At 44.7% G+C, this 17256-nt stretch overlaps 1 protein-coding gene across 15 annotated transcripts in view; it reads left to right on the top strand.

Moving 5' to 3' along the window:
• SYTL2 (synaptotagmin like 2) overlaps positions 1-17256 on the top strand; it is a 61501-nt gene that overhangs the window by 23299 nt on the left and 20946 nt on the right. For 12 of the 15 annotated variants that reach the window (XM_077926962.1, XM_077926960.1, XM_077926961.1 and 9 more), the window contains exons 3-7: positions 7586-7734; positions 10827-10959; positions 13625-13706; positions 15153-15240; positions 15707-16576. In XM_077926962.1, the coding sequence (XP_077783088.1) occupies positions 7586-7734; positions 10827-10959; positions 13625-13706; positions 15153-15240; positions 15707-16576 (1322 nt within the window). The remainder of the gene's footprint in view (positions 1-7585; positions 7735-10826; positions 10960-13624; positions 13707-15152; positions 15241-15706; positions 16577-17256) is intronic. The other 3 variants (XM_077926963.1, XM_077926958.1, XM_077926952.1) reach the window with 2 other exon arrangements.

Raw genomic sequence — 17256 nt, 5'->3', positions numbered from 1 at the left:
CTTCGCGGTTCCTCTGACATTTTGTTGCCTTGGGGTTGTGTCCTGAAAACGCAACGTGCAATTAAATCACCTCTCTTGCAAAGGCAGCCTAGCCATTGTTGGGTCCATCGCCCTGGGAGAAGTGTGCTATATCCTTAGTACTTTTGCAAAGCTAAGCAGCATCTGTTGTGGTTTCACACTGGATGGGGGATGGAGTGTTGAGATTCCTGCGTTGCAGCAGGGTAGATGGGCTGGACGACCCGTGGAGTCCCTTCCAACTCTACAATTCTATTCTATTTATTTCTTGTGTTACTTAGCCAGAGTAGTCTTCCATTATATATTGGAAGGCAGAACTACAAGTAAGCTCTGTGTTATGAGACATGAGGAACTTGAGGGGCTGTGTCAGGTGGTTTGCAGATAAGAGCTGCCAGATTGAAAGCTTGTTTTCCTAGGCACAATAATTAGCGATGGAGAATTCTTGTGGTCTAGCGGTGATGCAGCATGCGAGTCAGGAGATCTCAGTTCTGTGGCTCATTGGATCTGCCTCTGACACGCACCAGGGCTTTGAATCCCTTGCTAACTCCCACCCGTTCTGCCCTTGTGATGGGCACTGAATTGCAAAACAATGTGGAGTCGTAAGAGCATGCTTACTTTGATTTCATGTATTTATTTGGAGCTTTTGTACCCTGCGCTTTAGCCAGAAAGGTTCCCAGGGTAGCTTTCATACAATAAGTTAAAACGTGATAGTCCCTGCCATTAGGGTTACTATCTTAAAAAAAAAGACACCACAACACACAAGGAAAAAGGGATGGGGAGGGAAGAGGAAAGAATCAAACCCGAGCGCCAGTTCTTAAACAGTCTTTAACAATTGTGCATGTTTAGAACTCTTCTCTTGCTCCAAATAGTCTAGGGAGAGATAGCTGAGTCAGTACAGCATGAGACTAAACTAAACTCACACTAAACTCTTAATATCAATTGGAAAGTATGATTTTGTATTAAATTTCTAACTTTTTGAAACTTACAATTTCTTTTAATAATCTCTTAATTGAGTCATGGGTTCGAGCACCACATTGGCCAAAAATATTCCTGCATTGCAGGGGGTTGGACTAAATGACCCTTGCGGTTCCTTCCAGCTCTACTTGGTTTTGTTGACATCAGATGGTGGAACAGCCATCACAGATCAAATAAAGCAGGCAGAGAACTGTTCTGCAGTGTCTCCCAGAATCATCATCAGAACATTTCCCACTGAAGGCAGGTTGAGACCTACTTCAGCTGAGTGTTGAAATGTACTGGAAGAAAATAGGAAGCTGTGTTTATACTGAGCCCAGGCCATTAATCCAGCTAGCTTTGTACTGTCTATGCCAGTGTTTCTCAGACGGTGGGCTGGACCCAACAGTGGGCTGTAGACCAGTTTCAGGTGCTGCAGGCTGTCCGTTGCCTCCTTGCTTATCTGCCGCAGCCCTTAGAGATGTGACGAAAGCCTTTTGGCTGGACCAATTCCAACACCAGCAACATATTGTATGCTGAGGGAAGGTGGCAGGGAGGCTGGGAAGTTCTGGAAGAAGGGAATGGAAGTTTCCCTTTTCTGAGGGGTGATGGCTGTGCAATCAAAAAGTCAGGTGGAAGGTTGGTAATAAGCAATGACAAACCTAGACAGCATCTTAAAAAGCAGAGACATCACCTTGCCAACAAAGGTCCGTATAGTTAAAGCTCTGGTTTTCCCAGTAGTGATGTATGGAAGTGAGAGCTGGACCATAAAGAAGGCTGATCGCCAGAATTGATGCTTTTGAATTATGGTGCTGGAGGAGACTCTTGAGAGTCCCATGGACTGCAGGAAGATCAAACCTATCCATTCTGAAGGAAATCAGCCCTGAGTGCTCACTGGAAGGACAGATCCTGAAGCTGAGGCTCCAATACTTTGGCCACCTCATGAAAAGAGAAGACTCCCTGGAAAAGACCCTGATGTTGGGAAAGATGGAGGGCACAAGGAGAAGGGGATGACAGAGGACAAGATGGTTGGATAGTGTTCTCGAAGCTACCAGCATGAGTTTGACCAAACTGCGGGAGGCAGTGGAAGACAGGAGTGCCTGGCATGCTCTGGTCCAGGGGGTCACGAAGAGTTGGACACGACTAAACAACAGCAACAACAATGCAATGGCCCATCTAGTTCCGCTTCCTGTTCTTACAGTGGCCAACCAGATGTCTCTGGGAAACCAGCAAGCAGGACATAACAGCACTCTCCCCCTCCTGTGTTTTCAAGAAACTGCTAGCCATGCTGGCTAATAGCCATTGATATCTATGGATTTGACTAATCCTCTTCTAAAGCCATCCAAGTTGATGGCCATCACTCTGTGAAGTACTTTATCTTTCCTGAGCCTTCCAGCAGTCAACATCATTCGATGTCCCAGAGTTATAAGAGAGGGAGTAAAACTTCTCTCTATCCAATTCCTCCATGCTGTGCATTCTTTTGTAAACATCTCTCACGTTGCCTCTTACTCTCCTTTTTCTCTAAACCAAAAGGCCCCCAAAGCTGCAACTGAGAATAGAAAGGAAGGAGATAAGAGAAGAATGTGGCTAAAAGGAGGAAGAAGTGAGTGTCAAAGGACCAGGGAGGATGGATGGAGGAAGATGGCAGTTTGGGCGGGGAGGAGATAAAAAGTACAGGTTGTGTGTGAAAGGAGAAGAAATCACTGGAGATTTAGAAAAAATGCTTTGAGAGGCACATGGGTGCGGAAAGGGGCGGATACAAAAGAAAATGTATCCTCTGCTTTGAGCCTCAGGATCATAAAATCCTTCCTAATCAATTCTGCTGAGTCACAATATCTCCAAAGCAGGTGTTTGTACTTAGCTTGTAGAAAACTAAGGAGCAACAGTGATCTGCTTAGGGCAGCCTTTCTCAATCTTGAGGTGTTGTTGGACTACAACTCCCATCATCCCTAGTTAGCAGGTCAGGGATGGTGGGATTTGTAGTCCAACAACATCTGGGGACCCAACAGGCTGGCCCTTAGGGCACACTGACCCACAACCTCCGGAAGTTAGGCATATTGTTCTCAGGTGCCTTGAGTACAACATTACCGTATGAGGGAAAATGTATAACATCCCTTCATGTGATCTACAGGGGCTTGAAAAATACAGGGCTTTATGTTTCTTTAGTTGCATCCTTGCTGGTGGGGAGGTACTTGTAAAATTATGTCAGTCGGTTTTGTGCTGATAAGGCAGGGTGTGGTGTGCATTTAGAATCAAATATTTACTTTTAGATTGTTACTTCGGCAATGGGTTTGCTTAAAGGGCTGCTATCGCTGGCTTAAATGATTGTGTCAACAAGTCCTGATAATTCACTGCATCTGCACCTCCCTAGTATAAGGAGAACTTAGTCTCTACACAAATAGCAAATGAGTTGGTGAAACATTTCCTGGGTTTTACAGTTTCAGATCTTGCAGAAGGGGTGTGTGTCAGATGTTGGAATACTTTCCCCCTAGTCCTTTAGGTAGTTCCCCAGACATTCAAGGATCTCAGAGGGTCAACGCCAGCACTGTTAATTGAACTTGGAAAGTAATGGGCACCTAGCGAAGCTGAAAACTTTGTGGAGCGAGGGCCAGTTTTCTTCTTTGCTGCATTCTGTACCAGCTGCAAGCTCTGAACTTTCTTTAAAGACAGCTCCATGGTCCAGGATCATTGCAATAGCTCTACCACCAAGATATTTTGAGACTACAATTCCCATCATCCCTGACCACTGGTCCTGTTAGCTAGGGATGATGGGAGTTGTAGTCCCAAAACATCTGGAGGGCCGAGTTTGCCTATGCCTGCTGTAGCCTGTTTCTTTGATAAACGGGGTTAGCACAGGAAGAGTAGCCTAATGGCTACTTCTTGTGTTAAGCTGTCTAAAAAGCGATTTAAACCCTGCGCTTTTAAACACAAGCGGTAAGCTGATTCTTCTGTCTGTTAACCCACATATGTGGGTCTGTAGGAAGATAAAATATAGTTCATTATGTTCCCTCACCTACCTCATAAAGCCCATCAAGCACTAACCTCAGTGCTTTTACTAGCTTTTACACAGGATTAAAATCACTCTTCATTATTGCTCTGATCCCATAATTAACCAGCCCTTCCTCAATGAAAAATAAAAAAACCAGCCCCTCCCCTTTGGTACTTAACGCCACAAGCAGTTTGGCTCTGAGTGACTCATCCTTGAGTTGAGTACCTGCACTGCACCCTCTTGTCAGTCAGCAAGAGAACCTGGAGCCAAAGGAAGTGAATCAGGCATTTTCAGATGCATCATTACCCAAATCAGTGCCTTTCTATTGAAAGCAATTCAGATTGTCCTAGTGGCATTCTCAAACCAAGAAAATACCGTATTTTTCCGTCTATAAGACGACCCCATGTATAAGATGCCCCCTATTTTGGGGGACACAGATTTAAGAAAATGGGGGGATGTATCTGTGTATAAGACACCCCCTAATTTTTGACATTATTTTTTAGGGGGGAAACCTTGTCTTATACATGGGAAAATACGGTAATCCGCTTGGATAGCTCAGTTGGTTAGAGCCTGGTGCTGATAATGCCAGGGTTGCAGGTTCGATTCCCAGCTGCATATTCCTGCATTGCCGGGGGGGAGGCGGAGTTGCGTTATATGATCCTCAGGGTCCCTTCCAACTCTGCAAGTCTATGACTCTATAAAAAAATTCTTCTGTTCCCCATCCCCCTCACCACACACACATTGGCTGTTAAGTTGCGGGTGAACATATCAGACGACACAGCGATTCTTCAAACAGCTCTTGTTTATTCACAGGCCAGGACAGAACTGAACTGAAGGGTTCAGCCAGCCTGCTTATATAGAGCTCCACTAGAACGCAACAGTAACCATTTTCTGTAACTATCCAATCACTGAACGTCACTTTCGATCCCTTATTTGCATATGCGGACCTGAGTGAAAACTATCTACAGTATCCCCCTGCTGGCCCAGGGTGAAAACTTCAGTACATAACATTGGCCCCCCCAGTTCATAACCCTTGCAGGGGGGGGGGAAGGTTGCAATTGAAGGAATAGGGTGGACCCGGAATACAACGCATCTCAGGGGTCAAAGGCCACGGTAAAGATGTTTTATATGCTCTGTGCCATTGTAAAAAAGAATATAGATCTACTGGTGTTTTTATGATGTGGTGTCCTCACACTCCATAAAAGCAACCATTGATTTATAAAAACAGTGACGCAGGAGACAGAGCTGAACAGTTAGGAATCCCTTTCTGCGTCGGATACTTAAAGCCCCTAAACTAGAATAACAAAGGAAGACAAGTCATGTGTTACAGAAGCTGGAATTCTAACTCCCTTATGACCAGTCACGTTGATTCAAAGTGGTGCTTCATAACCGCAAGTGAAGAGGGCTGGGCTGGATTGAGAGAGTACATATGTTTGAAAGGTCACTCCCAAGTATTGCTACGAGTTTGTGGGTGCCTAGAAACCCCCTCAATTCCTGGGTTCCAGATCCTCCCCCTAAATTCCTGGGTCTTGGAGTTTAATCAATGCTTGGAGCATTGAGATGGGCTGCCGTACGCTGAATTTAGCAGTGTCGAAACACAAGCCAAACCCGTTTTTTCCATGCTCATGAAATTTCCTGGGAGTAGAGCCATTGTGGAGAACGAAAGGAAGGTAATGAGCGATTAACAAAGCGGATGCTCTATGGCGGGTGGCAGATGAGTATCAGCCCCTTCTTCCACTGGAGAGACAGCAGAGAAAAAGTGTTAAACACAGCAAGCTGAGCCTCTGCATAACAACAACAACAACAACAACAACAACAACAATTTATCATTTATACCTCGCCCATCTGGCTGGGCTTCCCCAGCCACTCTGGGCGGCTTCCAACAAAATATTACAATACAGTAATGCATCAAACATTAAACGCTTCCCTAAACAGGGCTGCCTTCAGATGTCTTCTAAAAGTCTGGTAGTTGTTGTTCTCTTTGATATCTGGTGGGAGGGTGTTCCACAGGGCAGGTGCCACCACTGAGAAGGTCCTCTGCCTGGTTCCCTGTAACTTCGCTTTTCACAGTGAGGGAACCGCCAGAAGGCCCTCAGTGCTGGACATCAGTGTCTGGGATGAAAGATGAGGGTGGAGACGCTCCTTCAGATATGCTTCATTTCTTTTTGGATCCAAGGTGGCAGCAGTCGGAGGAGCAGGACCGTCTTGGGGTGCAGTGCTTTGAGCAGAGAGGCTCAGGTTGTATACATGTGTAAATAAACCGTACCTCATAAAGACACCACACAGGAATGTGTACCAAAAAGGCATATATTGCGGCACAGTGTGCATAACAATGCGTGTATTCGTGGAAAGAAAATACAAAGATGCGACATACTGTTGCTTTGCAAAAAAATGTGTTGTGTTAAGCCAAATTACCTCTTGAGATCCTTTAATGGGGAACGTCTGTTAGTTCCATACATCCCTGAATTTCACTTGTCCTTCTCTTGGGGGCTGTTTTCCCTGCCCTGTGGGGATCCCTGCCAGTAGAGGTTCAGCAAGATCTACCCCTCCCTTATTCTAGATGTCTTTTGAAAACTATATTGTCTATGCAGGCCTTCACAATATAAGTTTCCTATTTTTACTCAATCAGTATGTATTCAGTTTTATTAATGTTTTCATGGATACTTTCTGCTGATTTTATTCTGGTTATGTTGTATGCTGCCTACGTACATTGGTGTTTGTTTTTTTTTAAAAAATGAAAGTGTACAGTCATATCTCGGGTTGAAGTAGCTTCAAGGTAAGTATTTTCGGGTCGCGCAGCGACCTGGAAGTAATGGAGCGCCTTACTTCTGGGTTTCGCTGCTCATGCATACGCAGATGCTCAAAATGATGTCATGCGTATGCGCGGAAGCGCCGAAACGCGACCTGCGCACACGCAGATGCGGAGTCGTGTCTTACGTTTACTTCAGGATGCGAACGGGGCTCCGGAACAGATCTCGTTCGTATCCAGAGGTACCACTGTATAGTAAGGTAAAGGTAAAGGTACCCCTGCCCGTATGGGCCAGTTGTGACTGACTCTGGGGTTGTGTGCCCATCTCGCTTAAGAGGCCGGGAGCCAGCGCCGTCCGAAGACACTTCCGGGTCACGTGGCCAGCGTGACTAAGCTGCATCTGGCGAGCCAGCACCAGCGCAGCACACGGAAACGCCGTTTACCTTCCCGCTATAAAGCGGCACCTATTTATCTACTTGCACTTAGGGGTGCTTTCGAACTGCTAGATGGGCAGGAGCTGGGACCGAACGACGGGAGCTCACCCCGCCGTGGGGATTCGAACCGCCGACCATACGATCGGCAAGTCCTAGGCGCTGAGGTTTTACCCACAGCTCCACCCGCGTCCCGAAGACCACTGTACAGTATACATACATACATACATACATACATACAAGATGTATATTGGTACTAAAATGTTGTCGAATTTTCATACGGGCTGTAAAAACCACCACCACAATCTGATGAGAAAAAAATTACCTAAGATAAAAAATTGTGTGTGTTCCTTGTCTGGTCAGATAGCTACCAAGACAGTACGGTCAACCTTCCTTTGCTGCAGGACATGTTTAATAATCTTTCCACCCCTTCCTCCCCTCCCCCCCCAGGCATTTAAGTGAAAAAGTTAAAGATGAGATCCAAGTTAAGAACATGAGCGGGCAGTGGTTTTACGAAGCCAAGTCCAAGAGGCATAGAGAGAAAATTCACGGAGCAGACATCATTCGGGCGTCCATGAGGAGGAAGCCGTTTCCAACAGGTATGCAGTGTTGACTTAAAAAAGAATAAAAATAAGAGAGCTGTTTTGAAGTGAAGAAAGATGCTTGGCTCTCTGTGTAGAGCTTCAATCAAGAACAAAACTATAGAATCACAGAATTGCACAGGATGTTGGACGCCATCTTGTCTAATTATCTTAACTGCCTTATGATTTCTTTAAAATGTGAAGCTTATATTAGGGTGGGTTTTTTTTTAAAAAATCTAATTAATATATAGTTGACTGAGATCCTAACTGAGAATTACTTTCCAGTCGGAAAGAAGCAGAAGTACCGGCATGCAAGGTTGGGATAGCTCGGATAGCAGGCTTGTTGTTTTTGAATGTCTTAAGTAGATTTTTTTTTTTACAATTTCGTTGTTCTGTATGGGACAATGACAATAAAGATTATCATATCGTTGGGTCTGCTAACCAATCAGACCCAACAGGGGGAATGGATACAAAATCTTATGGAATATGCAGAAATGGCGAAACTTACCGGAAGAATAAGAAATCAAGATAACAAACTATTTATAAAAGAATGGAAATGGTTTATTGAATATTTACAGATAAATTGCAAACAGATAAAAACATTGGCAGGATTATTGTAATAACCTGCAGTTTCATAAGAGTATGTATTTAAAGTAGATAATTCAGTGAGCAAATTAAATGAATTTGGATATGCAGAAGGTATTAAAAAATAAATTTAAGGAACCGCACAAAGAGGAGGAAGGAAGTCAAATGTTGAAATGTTAAAATGATTGTAACTTCGAGAACACTGTCCCACCATCTTGTCCTCTGCCGTCCCCTTCTCCTTGTGCCCCCCATCTTAAGGCAGCCCTGTTCAGGGAAGTTTTTAATGTATGATATTTTAGTGTTTTTTGGTTTCTATGGAAGCCGCCCAGAGTGGCTGGGGAAACCCAGCCAGATGGGCGGGGTACAAATAATAAATTATTATTATTATTATTATCTTTCTCAACATCAGGGTCTTTTCCAGGGAGTCTTCTCTTCTCATGAGGTGGCCAAAGTACTGGAGCCTCAGCTTCAGGATCTGTCCTTCCAGTGAGCACTCAGGGCTGATTTCCTTAAGAATGGAGAGGTTTGATCTTCTTGCAGTCCTTGAGAGTCCCATGGTGCCAACATGGTACCTGTGGGGCACATCTGCAGAGGCCTTCTCCGGTGGCCACAGCCTTCAAGCCTCCCAGCTGTAATTAGGCTTGAAGGAAGCATTATCTCATAGCCAGTAAAATAGGTTGTTGCATGTGTCTGGTGACAGGCTGTATTTGTGGGCCCAAAAACGTTGTTTATCATCTATTGAATCTGTACCCCACCCTTCCTCCCAAAGGAAACCAGGGAGGCAAACGTCAAAATGTCAGAACGCCACAATTTAAAATTAAAAAAAAAAACATTTAAAATGTTGAAAAACGATTTGAAGCGTTCTAAACACAAATAAAAAATCATATACCTGCACAGTTATTGGCAACCTTTGTTTTGCATGAAACTCTAGGATCTTTTAATTTTATTTAGAAGATTTAAATCCCCTCTCCTTTCATTATTACTTTTGATCAAATGACTATCAAGGTAGCTTATGGTAGACAACAAGAGTACAGTGGTACCTCAGGTTACAGACGCTTCACGTTACAGACTCCACTAACCCAGAAATAGTACCTCGGCTTAAGAACTTTGCTTCAGGATGAGAACAGAAATTGTGCTTCGGCGGCGCAGCAGCAGCGGGAGGCCCCATTAGCTAAGTGGTGCTTCAGGTTAAGAACAGTTTCAGGTTAAGAACAGAGCTCCAGAACGAATTAAGTTCTTAACCCGAGGTACCACTGTACATAGATTTTTTTAGGACCCACCCTGTTTCTGTGATCATTGCTTGTTCTAAACTTTTTCAATTGTCGTGGGCCGCCCTGGGACCTTCGGATGAACGGCAGTTAACTTAGCACCATACAAAATACACACACACTCACTCCAAGCCCACACAAACCAATAATAACCATTTTATTATATATATATAATAAATATATAATATATTTAATATACTATAATATAATATCTGGGCGGCTTACAGCATACCTAAAAACATAATAAAAGCATCAAGCATTAAAAGCCTCCGGTACAGAGCTGCCTTCAGATGTCTTCTAAAAGTTATGGAATCCTTTATCTCCTTGACATCTGACGGGAGGGCGTTCCACAGGGAGGGTGCCACTACCGAGAAGGCCCTCTGCGGACTGTAGCCCCTTGGCTGCTGAGTCAGGTCAAGGGATGCTTCCCTGCAGCACGCTTGACAAATCTGGTGCAAAATGGCAGTTGGGGTCCAGTGTTCTTTCTGGAAGGGAGGGAGGAAGGAAGCACTTTGTAGCTCCTCCTTTCTCTGGCCGACGGATGGATGGAGCCTGGATTATCTCCTCACCCGCCTTGCTGCAATGTTCTTCCTGAGAGGCCAGGGGAGCAGCCGCTCTGTGGCTCTTGATCCCCCGGCCCACGGCAGAGGTTCCAAGTATCTCAAAATGCTTATTCGCAGCACCACGTAGAGTTATTTAGGGAAATCATTGCCTCAGGTGGTGATGGCAGCCATTTTAAAAAATACACTAGGCCAATTCATGGAGACGAGCCCTTGCGAAAGACATGTTTAGCCCTGGCTCCTCCTGCCCCAATGCTCCAGTACAGTACGCCGTTTTGCTTGGCTGCTGTAGAAAGTGGAATTCAATTATCCTTCAGCAAGGCTCTTCTTGTTTTTAGATGTCTGGAAATTCAAAGGTGCTGTTGTACTTGTGGGAATGACTTGCGTTGAGGGTCTAAGGTCTACTTAATGTGGATTTCTATGACATTTGTAACTCTTTCATGAATCCCATTTATCATAACAGGGTTTGTTCCAATGGCTTGTGCTTATAAAGCATATTTCGCATGTTAAGAAATAGACCAGTTATTTAAAAACCCCAGGAGTTACAAAACTATGGCAATGCCTTTTAAGACTTAGAATCTTGAATAGGCTGGAAGGTGGGTACTTAATTGTGTGCCAATTTAAAAGCTCCTTGGTATCTGTAGTTTTGAGCATTTACAGAGAAAATGCAAGGTAACCTTTTCCCTGTTTGTTTCAGCAGAACTGAGTCAAAGTAAGTCAGACAAGACAAAGAGCAGCTGGGTGAACAATGTCAATAAAGAAGTTTTCACGCCTCCAGAATTGCTGGGTGCCATAAAAGAGGCAGAGGTGGAATCGAAATCTGATGAAAGGTTAGACACTCAGAGAAACGTGTTGATAACTTTGTTGTTGTTGTTGTTGTTGTTGTTGTTGTTGTTGTTGTTGTTGTTGTTGTTGTATAAACCAGTTGGTCAGTTGAACTGATTCAGAAAATGCAGCCTTCAGCATTGTGACTTAATTAACTGTATATTTTAACTTTACCTAGAGAACAATTTTCAGTGTGTCTCAGGGAACCTAGTTGAGTGACGTAAATAGTTGTCATCGTGATATATCAGTATTGTTCAGCGAATAGAATTGTGTTGTGGGGACTATTGTAGTTGCCTCTGATGGCTAGCTTCTAAAAGACGGAATCTATTTGGGAGAGTATCAGAAAGCAAAATACTGTAGTCAGAAACCGTGTTGTCTCGATGCTAATGGCGAGTATCAGCATCATTTGGTAAACCTACAACGGCCCCTTTATATTCCTCTTGTAGATATTAATTTTTTAGTGGCCTGTTAGAATTATTTGTTATATGTGGCATGATGGGTAATGCCTCATCGGTTCACACACTGAACAGTTTCCCCCTCCCCTTTTTATTAGAGCAAATGTTAGCCCCATCCACACCTATAGACATTCTGGATTAGAAAGGAATGTGCCTCAGATGTGAACTGCAATAAATGAAAATCGCCCTTGTTTAAAGTGAGGGAAGGGCTGTCAATTTCATGAACTGTTCCTTTTCTCCAGAGTAGTATTTACCTACCTTTTTGTGGGTGGGAAGAGAGAAGTGTACTTTAAGTGAGAAGTCCTTTAGGTGTGTCACACAAAGCTGACAATGGAAATTCACGTTGCTGAAAGTGTTGTTGCTATTATTTTGAAGGGTGTGAGTGACCTGAGGCCCCCTTCTCTTCCAGAGTTTCATAGTACATAGCAACCCAAGCTGGTCAGATGGAAGCAATCAGAGCAGTTGTTTTTTGTATGATTTTCCTTCTGGTTCCCTATCTGCAACCAGCCCTGCTTCCCATCTCCTACATCATCCTAAATGAAACTTCAAGGACTGTCCCCTTATGGTAGCCAAGCTTGGAGATGGCACAGGCGTGGAAGAAAGGTGTTTGGCTCCATCTGTCAACTGTGGCGGAATTTTCCTGGGTGCAGCTGTCAAATTGTACTATAAGCCACAGTAAATACCACTTGCCAGGATAAATGTAGGAAAACATCAGAAGTGTTTGGGTGGAGGTTAATTAAAGTAACTATAATGGATATTCATGAAAAAGAGTTGTCTGTTCATAGAGTTGGAAAGGACCCCAAGGTTCCAACCCCCTGCAATGCGGTAATCTCAACATGTGGTCTCCCATCCAATTTGCAATCATACCAGACCCTGCTTAGCTTTGCAAATATGTTAGCAGTTTTATCACTGCACCACTAGGACAGCCCAAAAAAAGTTGACACAGCTGGTTTCCATAAATTTGACTTCTGCACCTTTTGGATTTACTTTGTTTCCCGTTTTGTGGTGCTTCCTTTTGTGGGTGTTTGTGCTAAGATGATTCAGAAACCACACCTGGAATGCAGGCATGTTCCCTCCTTTGCAAACACAGTCACTTCTCAAGTGGCTACTTATATCTGGTTAGGAGGGTTTGACAGCCATCTTTGGCTTTAGGAACACAGGGTGGGGGGGCTGCCTTTCACGTAGCCATGACTCCATCTAGCTCAGTATTATCAATGGAGTAGTGAAACTGCTCTCCAGGGTTTTGGAAGTCCCTGGGTCCTTCTGTGTATAAGGTATGTGAGCTATCACTGAGGCAAGGGCCTGTGTTTTGTTCTGCAACCATGCTCTGTTCACCAAATCTTAGAATTGTAGAGTTGGAAGGGACTGCAAAAGTCGTCTATTCCACCCTCCTACAATGCAGGAATTACAGCTAAAGAATCCCTTTAGCCAACCGTTGCTTTAAAACCTCCAGGAAAGGAGAGTCCACATGACCTTCCATTCCACTGTCGAACTGCTCTTACCATCAGAAAGTTCTTCCCAATGTTTAGCCGGAATCTCCTTCCTTGCATTTGAATCAACTGGTTCGGGTCCTATCCTCTGGAGCAGCAGAAAGCAAGCTTGTTCCATCTTCCATGTAAAAGCCCTTCACGCATTGTGTTTCTGTATCTTTTGTTTAGAGCTCTGGGTACTTACATAGAAAATGGGGGCAGGAGGCAGTGCTTTCTAAAGACCTCTTTGTCTTGCAAAGTTTTGTGTGTGAATGTTCAGAATCGCTGCTTCATGTAGACATAACACAACCCTGCACTGCCTCAGCACAGGAGCTCTGCCTTGCTCAGTAATGTGTAGAAAAAGTGAGATTTTTCAGTACAGAGCTAGTAGACTTTTATATGGAGGTGGTTGGAATTTCTCTATAATTCTTGACTTGCAACCTTGCAAACACTTTTTGCAAATGACAAATCAGATTGCCTTCACTTAAAGCCTTTCTGATTCCTCATTTAGGCATGAAGGGGTATCCTGTGACATTGTGTGAGAGAGGGAGGAGAATCGATTAAATACATTTAAGGTGGGAGAACTTGAGGGTCTGTGCACCCAGCTCCAAGGTCATAATGGCTGAAACTAAAATAGCTTCAGATGCCTAGAGTTCTTTGCATGGGAGCCCTGATATTCAAGCTAGTTTCAAGTGTGTGGCATAGCAGCCTCCAAGTAATGGGCTGGTTCTTCTTTTTCTTTACAGCCCCAAAGTGTTCAGTGCAGCCTCTGACGCATTAGAGACGCCTCAAGAAAAAGCAAGGAAGTTAGCTGCCTCACCGTCTAAGGTGAGTTCATTGTCAGTGTCTTGGATGGAAGACAATGAGAAAACAATACGGGCGCCATGATCTCTGTTATTGCCAAAGGAATTAACTACATCAGGGGTAGGGAACCTCCCCTCACACCGCCCAGTGAGCCGCCAGATCTTAAATTGCCAGGGCAAATTTGGGCTGCCCGCCTGCCAGCTGACATCACAGTGGCGTCAGGTGACATCACAGTGGCGTCAGGTGAAAGCGTGGCTTCAAAGAGGCTTGCTCCAGGATTAGGAAGGGGTTCTCAATGAAACCCTTGCCAAAGCACGTTTCCCACCTAATTTTAACACGGGTTTCAATGCAACCCCTTTCCTGATCCTGGAGCAATGAATGACCTCACTACTCTTCAGCTAATGGGATCAGGCGGGGAGTGTACCTTCCTCCAACAAATGAGCAACTGGGAGTTCATTTTAAGCTTCCTTTGAAACTATATCGGTATCCCCCCCCCCCCCCCGTAAAATTACTTTGACATGAATTGCATAGAGAGTAGTGGAGCAACCAACCTTTTGAGCTGAAATGTGGACTGCAGCTATGGTCAAACCTGAGCAACAGTCACAGGCTGTAGCCTGGAAGTTCTGGTTAGACTGGAGATATTGGATACGTTCCCACACGCTTTGGTATTTATTGAAGTGGGAGGGCCTCACTAGCATGCAAGCAATGCACTGATGTGTAAATGGTCAAATATATCTCACTATAAGGGTCCGTATTTGTGTGTTCAATATTTACTTGTGCTTTGTTTTTTTAGCTGCCCGTTTGCAAATTATGGATCTGGTCCCATCGCTCGGTAGTGTGTGTGTGTGTTTTAGGGATTCCCTCATCTTTTAAAAAGCAGCAAGCTTTTGTTGTCCTCATTTTGGAACTCGGGTTGTACTTCTGGAACCCTTGGATGATAACCATTTCCTCCCTCCTTTAAAAGAAAAAAAATTAATGGGTTTCCATGGTTTCCACTTACAGGAAAAATGCTCCCCTCAAGCCCCCTTTTTATATATGCAAGTTTAGATTTTTGTGTTGTTTTAGATTTTTCATATCCCAGGGTCCATGGAAGTCCCACTCACAGTAATTCAAGGTTCTTCAACAAGACCGTTTCCTGCTGCCACCCATTTTCTTAGCACGCTTTTAAAACCACAGGAAGAAAAAGACAGGTTTATTCTTGGCTAAATGGTAAGCAGGGAGGGAGCTAAACCATGTCTGGTTTCGGCCAGTGTGTGAAGCCAAAACTTGGGTTAACTCAGCACAGCATTGGAGTAAAAAACCCCTTCTCTGGAAGCCTGAACATTCACCTGGTCCTGGTAAGCCATAGTTTGTCTTACTGTGACCTGCAAAACATGCTGTTACGTTTTCCATTTTCCTTCCTTCCTTCCCATGCTCTCTCTCCCCCAGTAATACTGTAGTGTTAAGCGGAACACTCTTATTTTGTTCTAGCAAAGGAAAAACCCATTCAATGAATCAACTCTACTAGAAGATAATGCAAAAAATGAGCAGCCTGAACATGGAATGGCGATGGAGAAAGGTGAAGGTTTCTAAATACATAATCTGTGTTGTTTCTGTGGAGACACTGAAAACATGACCAAGTGTGACAAAATACGTTTACATGTTGGGTGTCGTGTTAATGACTCCATGTTCCCAAGGAATTGTTAGGTTTCCCTTTTTTTGCAGTATATAGGGAGGTTTTTATGGCATGGCGCGACTATAAAAAAATAAATAAAAATCACACAGTCACACAGAAACCTACAGCATGAAGTGGAGTGGTTCTCAGTCTGCTACATGCCCAAGTTAAAGCTTAAACTGGTCCTGCCTTGTTACGTTGCATTTTTTAAAAACTTTAACAAGCACGTTCATGCAAATCCTTCCCCAAGACACACAATAATGCTTTTACTTAGTTGCACGTCCCCCCCTTTTTTGCAACTAACGTGTGTCCCTTACATGTAGTGTGTTTTACCCTTTGCTTTGTGTGCGCTTTGCATCTTGTTTTGCAGACCCGCATTCGGTAGAAAACCGGTCCAAGGTAGATGTAACAAACCACAGCAGGGTAGAGGAGCCTCAGCAGGCTCCTGCAGAACCGAACGACTTGCATAGGCAGGCAGGGAAGCCACCTGTGCCCAAAGCCAGGAGACACATCCACAAGACGTCAGACGTCAGCTTGAAGAGCGAAGAGCCCTTTCCCCAGGCTCCGAAAAGGATCAAGCAGGTTAACGGCCAGGGCTCTCTGCCCAGGGGCATCCTGAAGCGCAGCTCCAGCTCCAGTTCCACCGATTCCGAAGTGCTCCGCTTGAGCCAAACCTTGGAGCCCTCCGGCAAAAGCGGATTGCCAGCCCCGGCCGTCCTTGAACGTGTTGCGGAGAAGAGCCCGCCTCCTCCAGGCGAATCCGAAGGCTTCTCCGAAAACTCGTTGGAGAGGCTGAAGCAGGTCCGGTTCTCCTCCAGCGTCAGTAGGAAAGAGCGCCCGCCGAGCCTTGAGTTGCACGAGGGCAAGGAATCCGGGGAGTTCGTTTTGTTGGACTCTGACTACGCCAAGGCCAATGGGAACAGAGCGGGTGATCTAGGTGCACTTCAGAGTCGCCAGACTCTCCCGTCTAAGCCTCCTCGCGCCCATTCTCCAGCCTTAAACAGTAACACTGAGAGCCAAGGAGAGGGAACAGCTCCAGGTTCTCATGGTGCCAAGAGCTCTGGCCTGCCACCCAACACATTGCAGCCTGAGAAACATTCTGTTGCAGGACCTACAATTCCAAGCGACTCTCCTAGCAAGACCTTCCCCTCAGTGAGGGAAGAACAAACCGATACCACGAAGCCTCAGATCAAAACTAAGCCGCCGAGCCTTGAACAGGACAACTCGAAAAGCACACCTGGTAAGAAATAATAGCATATCCCAGTGAGTTAACAGTTTAGTGAGATTTTCAGGCCCCTGTCTAGCTGTCTGCCATTTGGAGGGATCACTAATGCTTTTACTATCTTAACCCTGATCAATTCAAGTCCTAACCGTTTGCTTGTTTTCTCGCTTCCCATCACCACATCCCGACACACTCGCTGATCACTTTTCTTCAAGATGCACTCCTTTGGCTGCTGTGCTGCCACTGATTTGAAATCATATCAGAATTGGGGCGTGCAGGTTTTTAAGTCTTGACAGGGGCAAAGCTTGCATTTTGTGTAATTGGTAAGTAACTCTGTTTAAGGAGGAGGCTGAGGTTTCATCTAGCTTTTTTTGTTGTTTAGAATATGGGTAGGCAAACTAAGACCTGGGGGCCGGATCTGGCCCAAACGCCTTCTAAATCCAGCCTGCGGACGGTCTGGGAATCAGTGTGTTTTTATATGAGTAGAATGTGCCCTTTTATTTAAAATGCATCTCTGGGTTATTTGTGGGGCCTACCTGGTGTTTTCACATGAGTAGAATGTATGCTTTTATTTAAAATGCATCTCTGGGTTATTTTGGGGGCACAGGAATTCATACACACACCCCCGCAAAAAATATAGTCTGGCCCCCCACAAGGTCTGAGGGACAGTGGACCGGCCCCCTCCTGAAAAAGTTTGC

This window comes from Podarcis muralis, chromosome 4 (assembly GCF_964188315.1).
Source record: "Podarcis muralis chromosome 4, rPodMur119.hap1.1, whole genome shotgun sequence".
In the NCBI taxonomy this organism is placed as follows: domain Eukaryota; kingdom Metazoa; phylum Chordata; class Lepidosauria; order Squamata; family Lacertidae; genus Podarcis; species Podarcis muralis.
The sequence above is the reverse complement of the archived record's forward strand: the minus strand, read 5'-3'. Positions and strand labels throughout refer to the sequence as shown.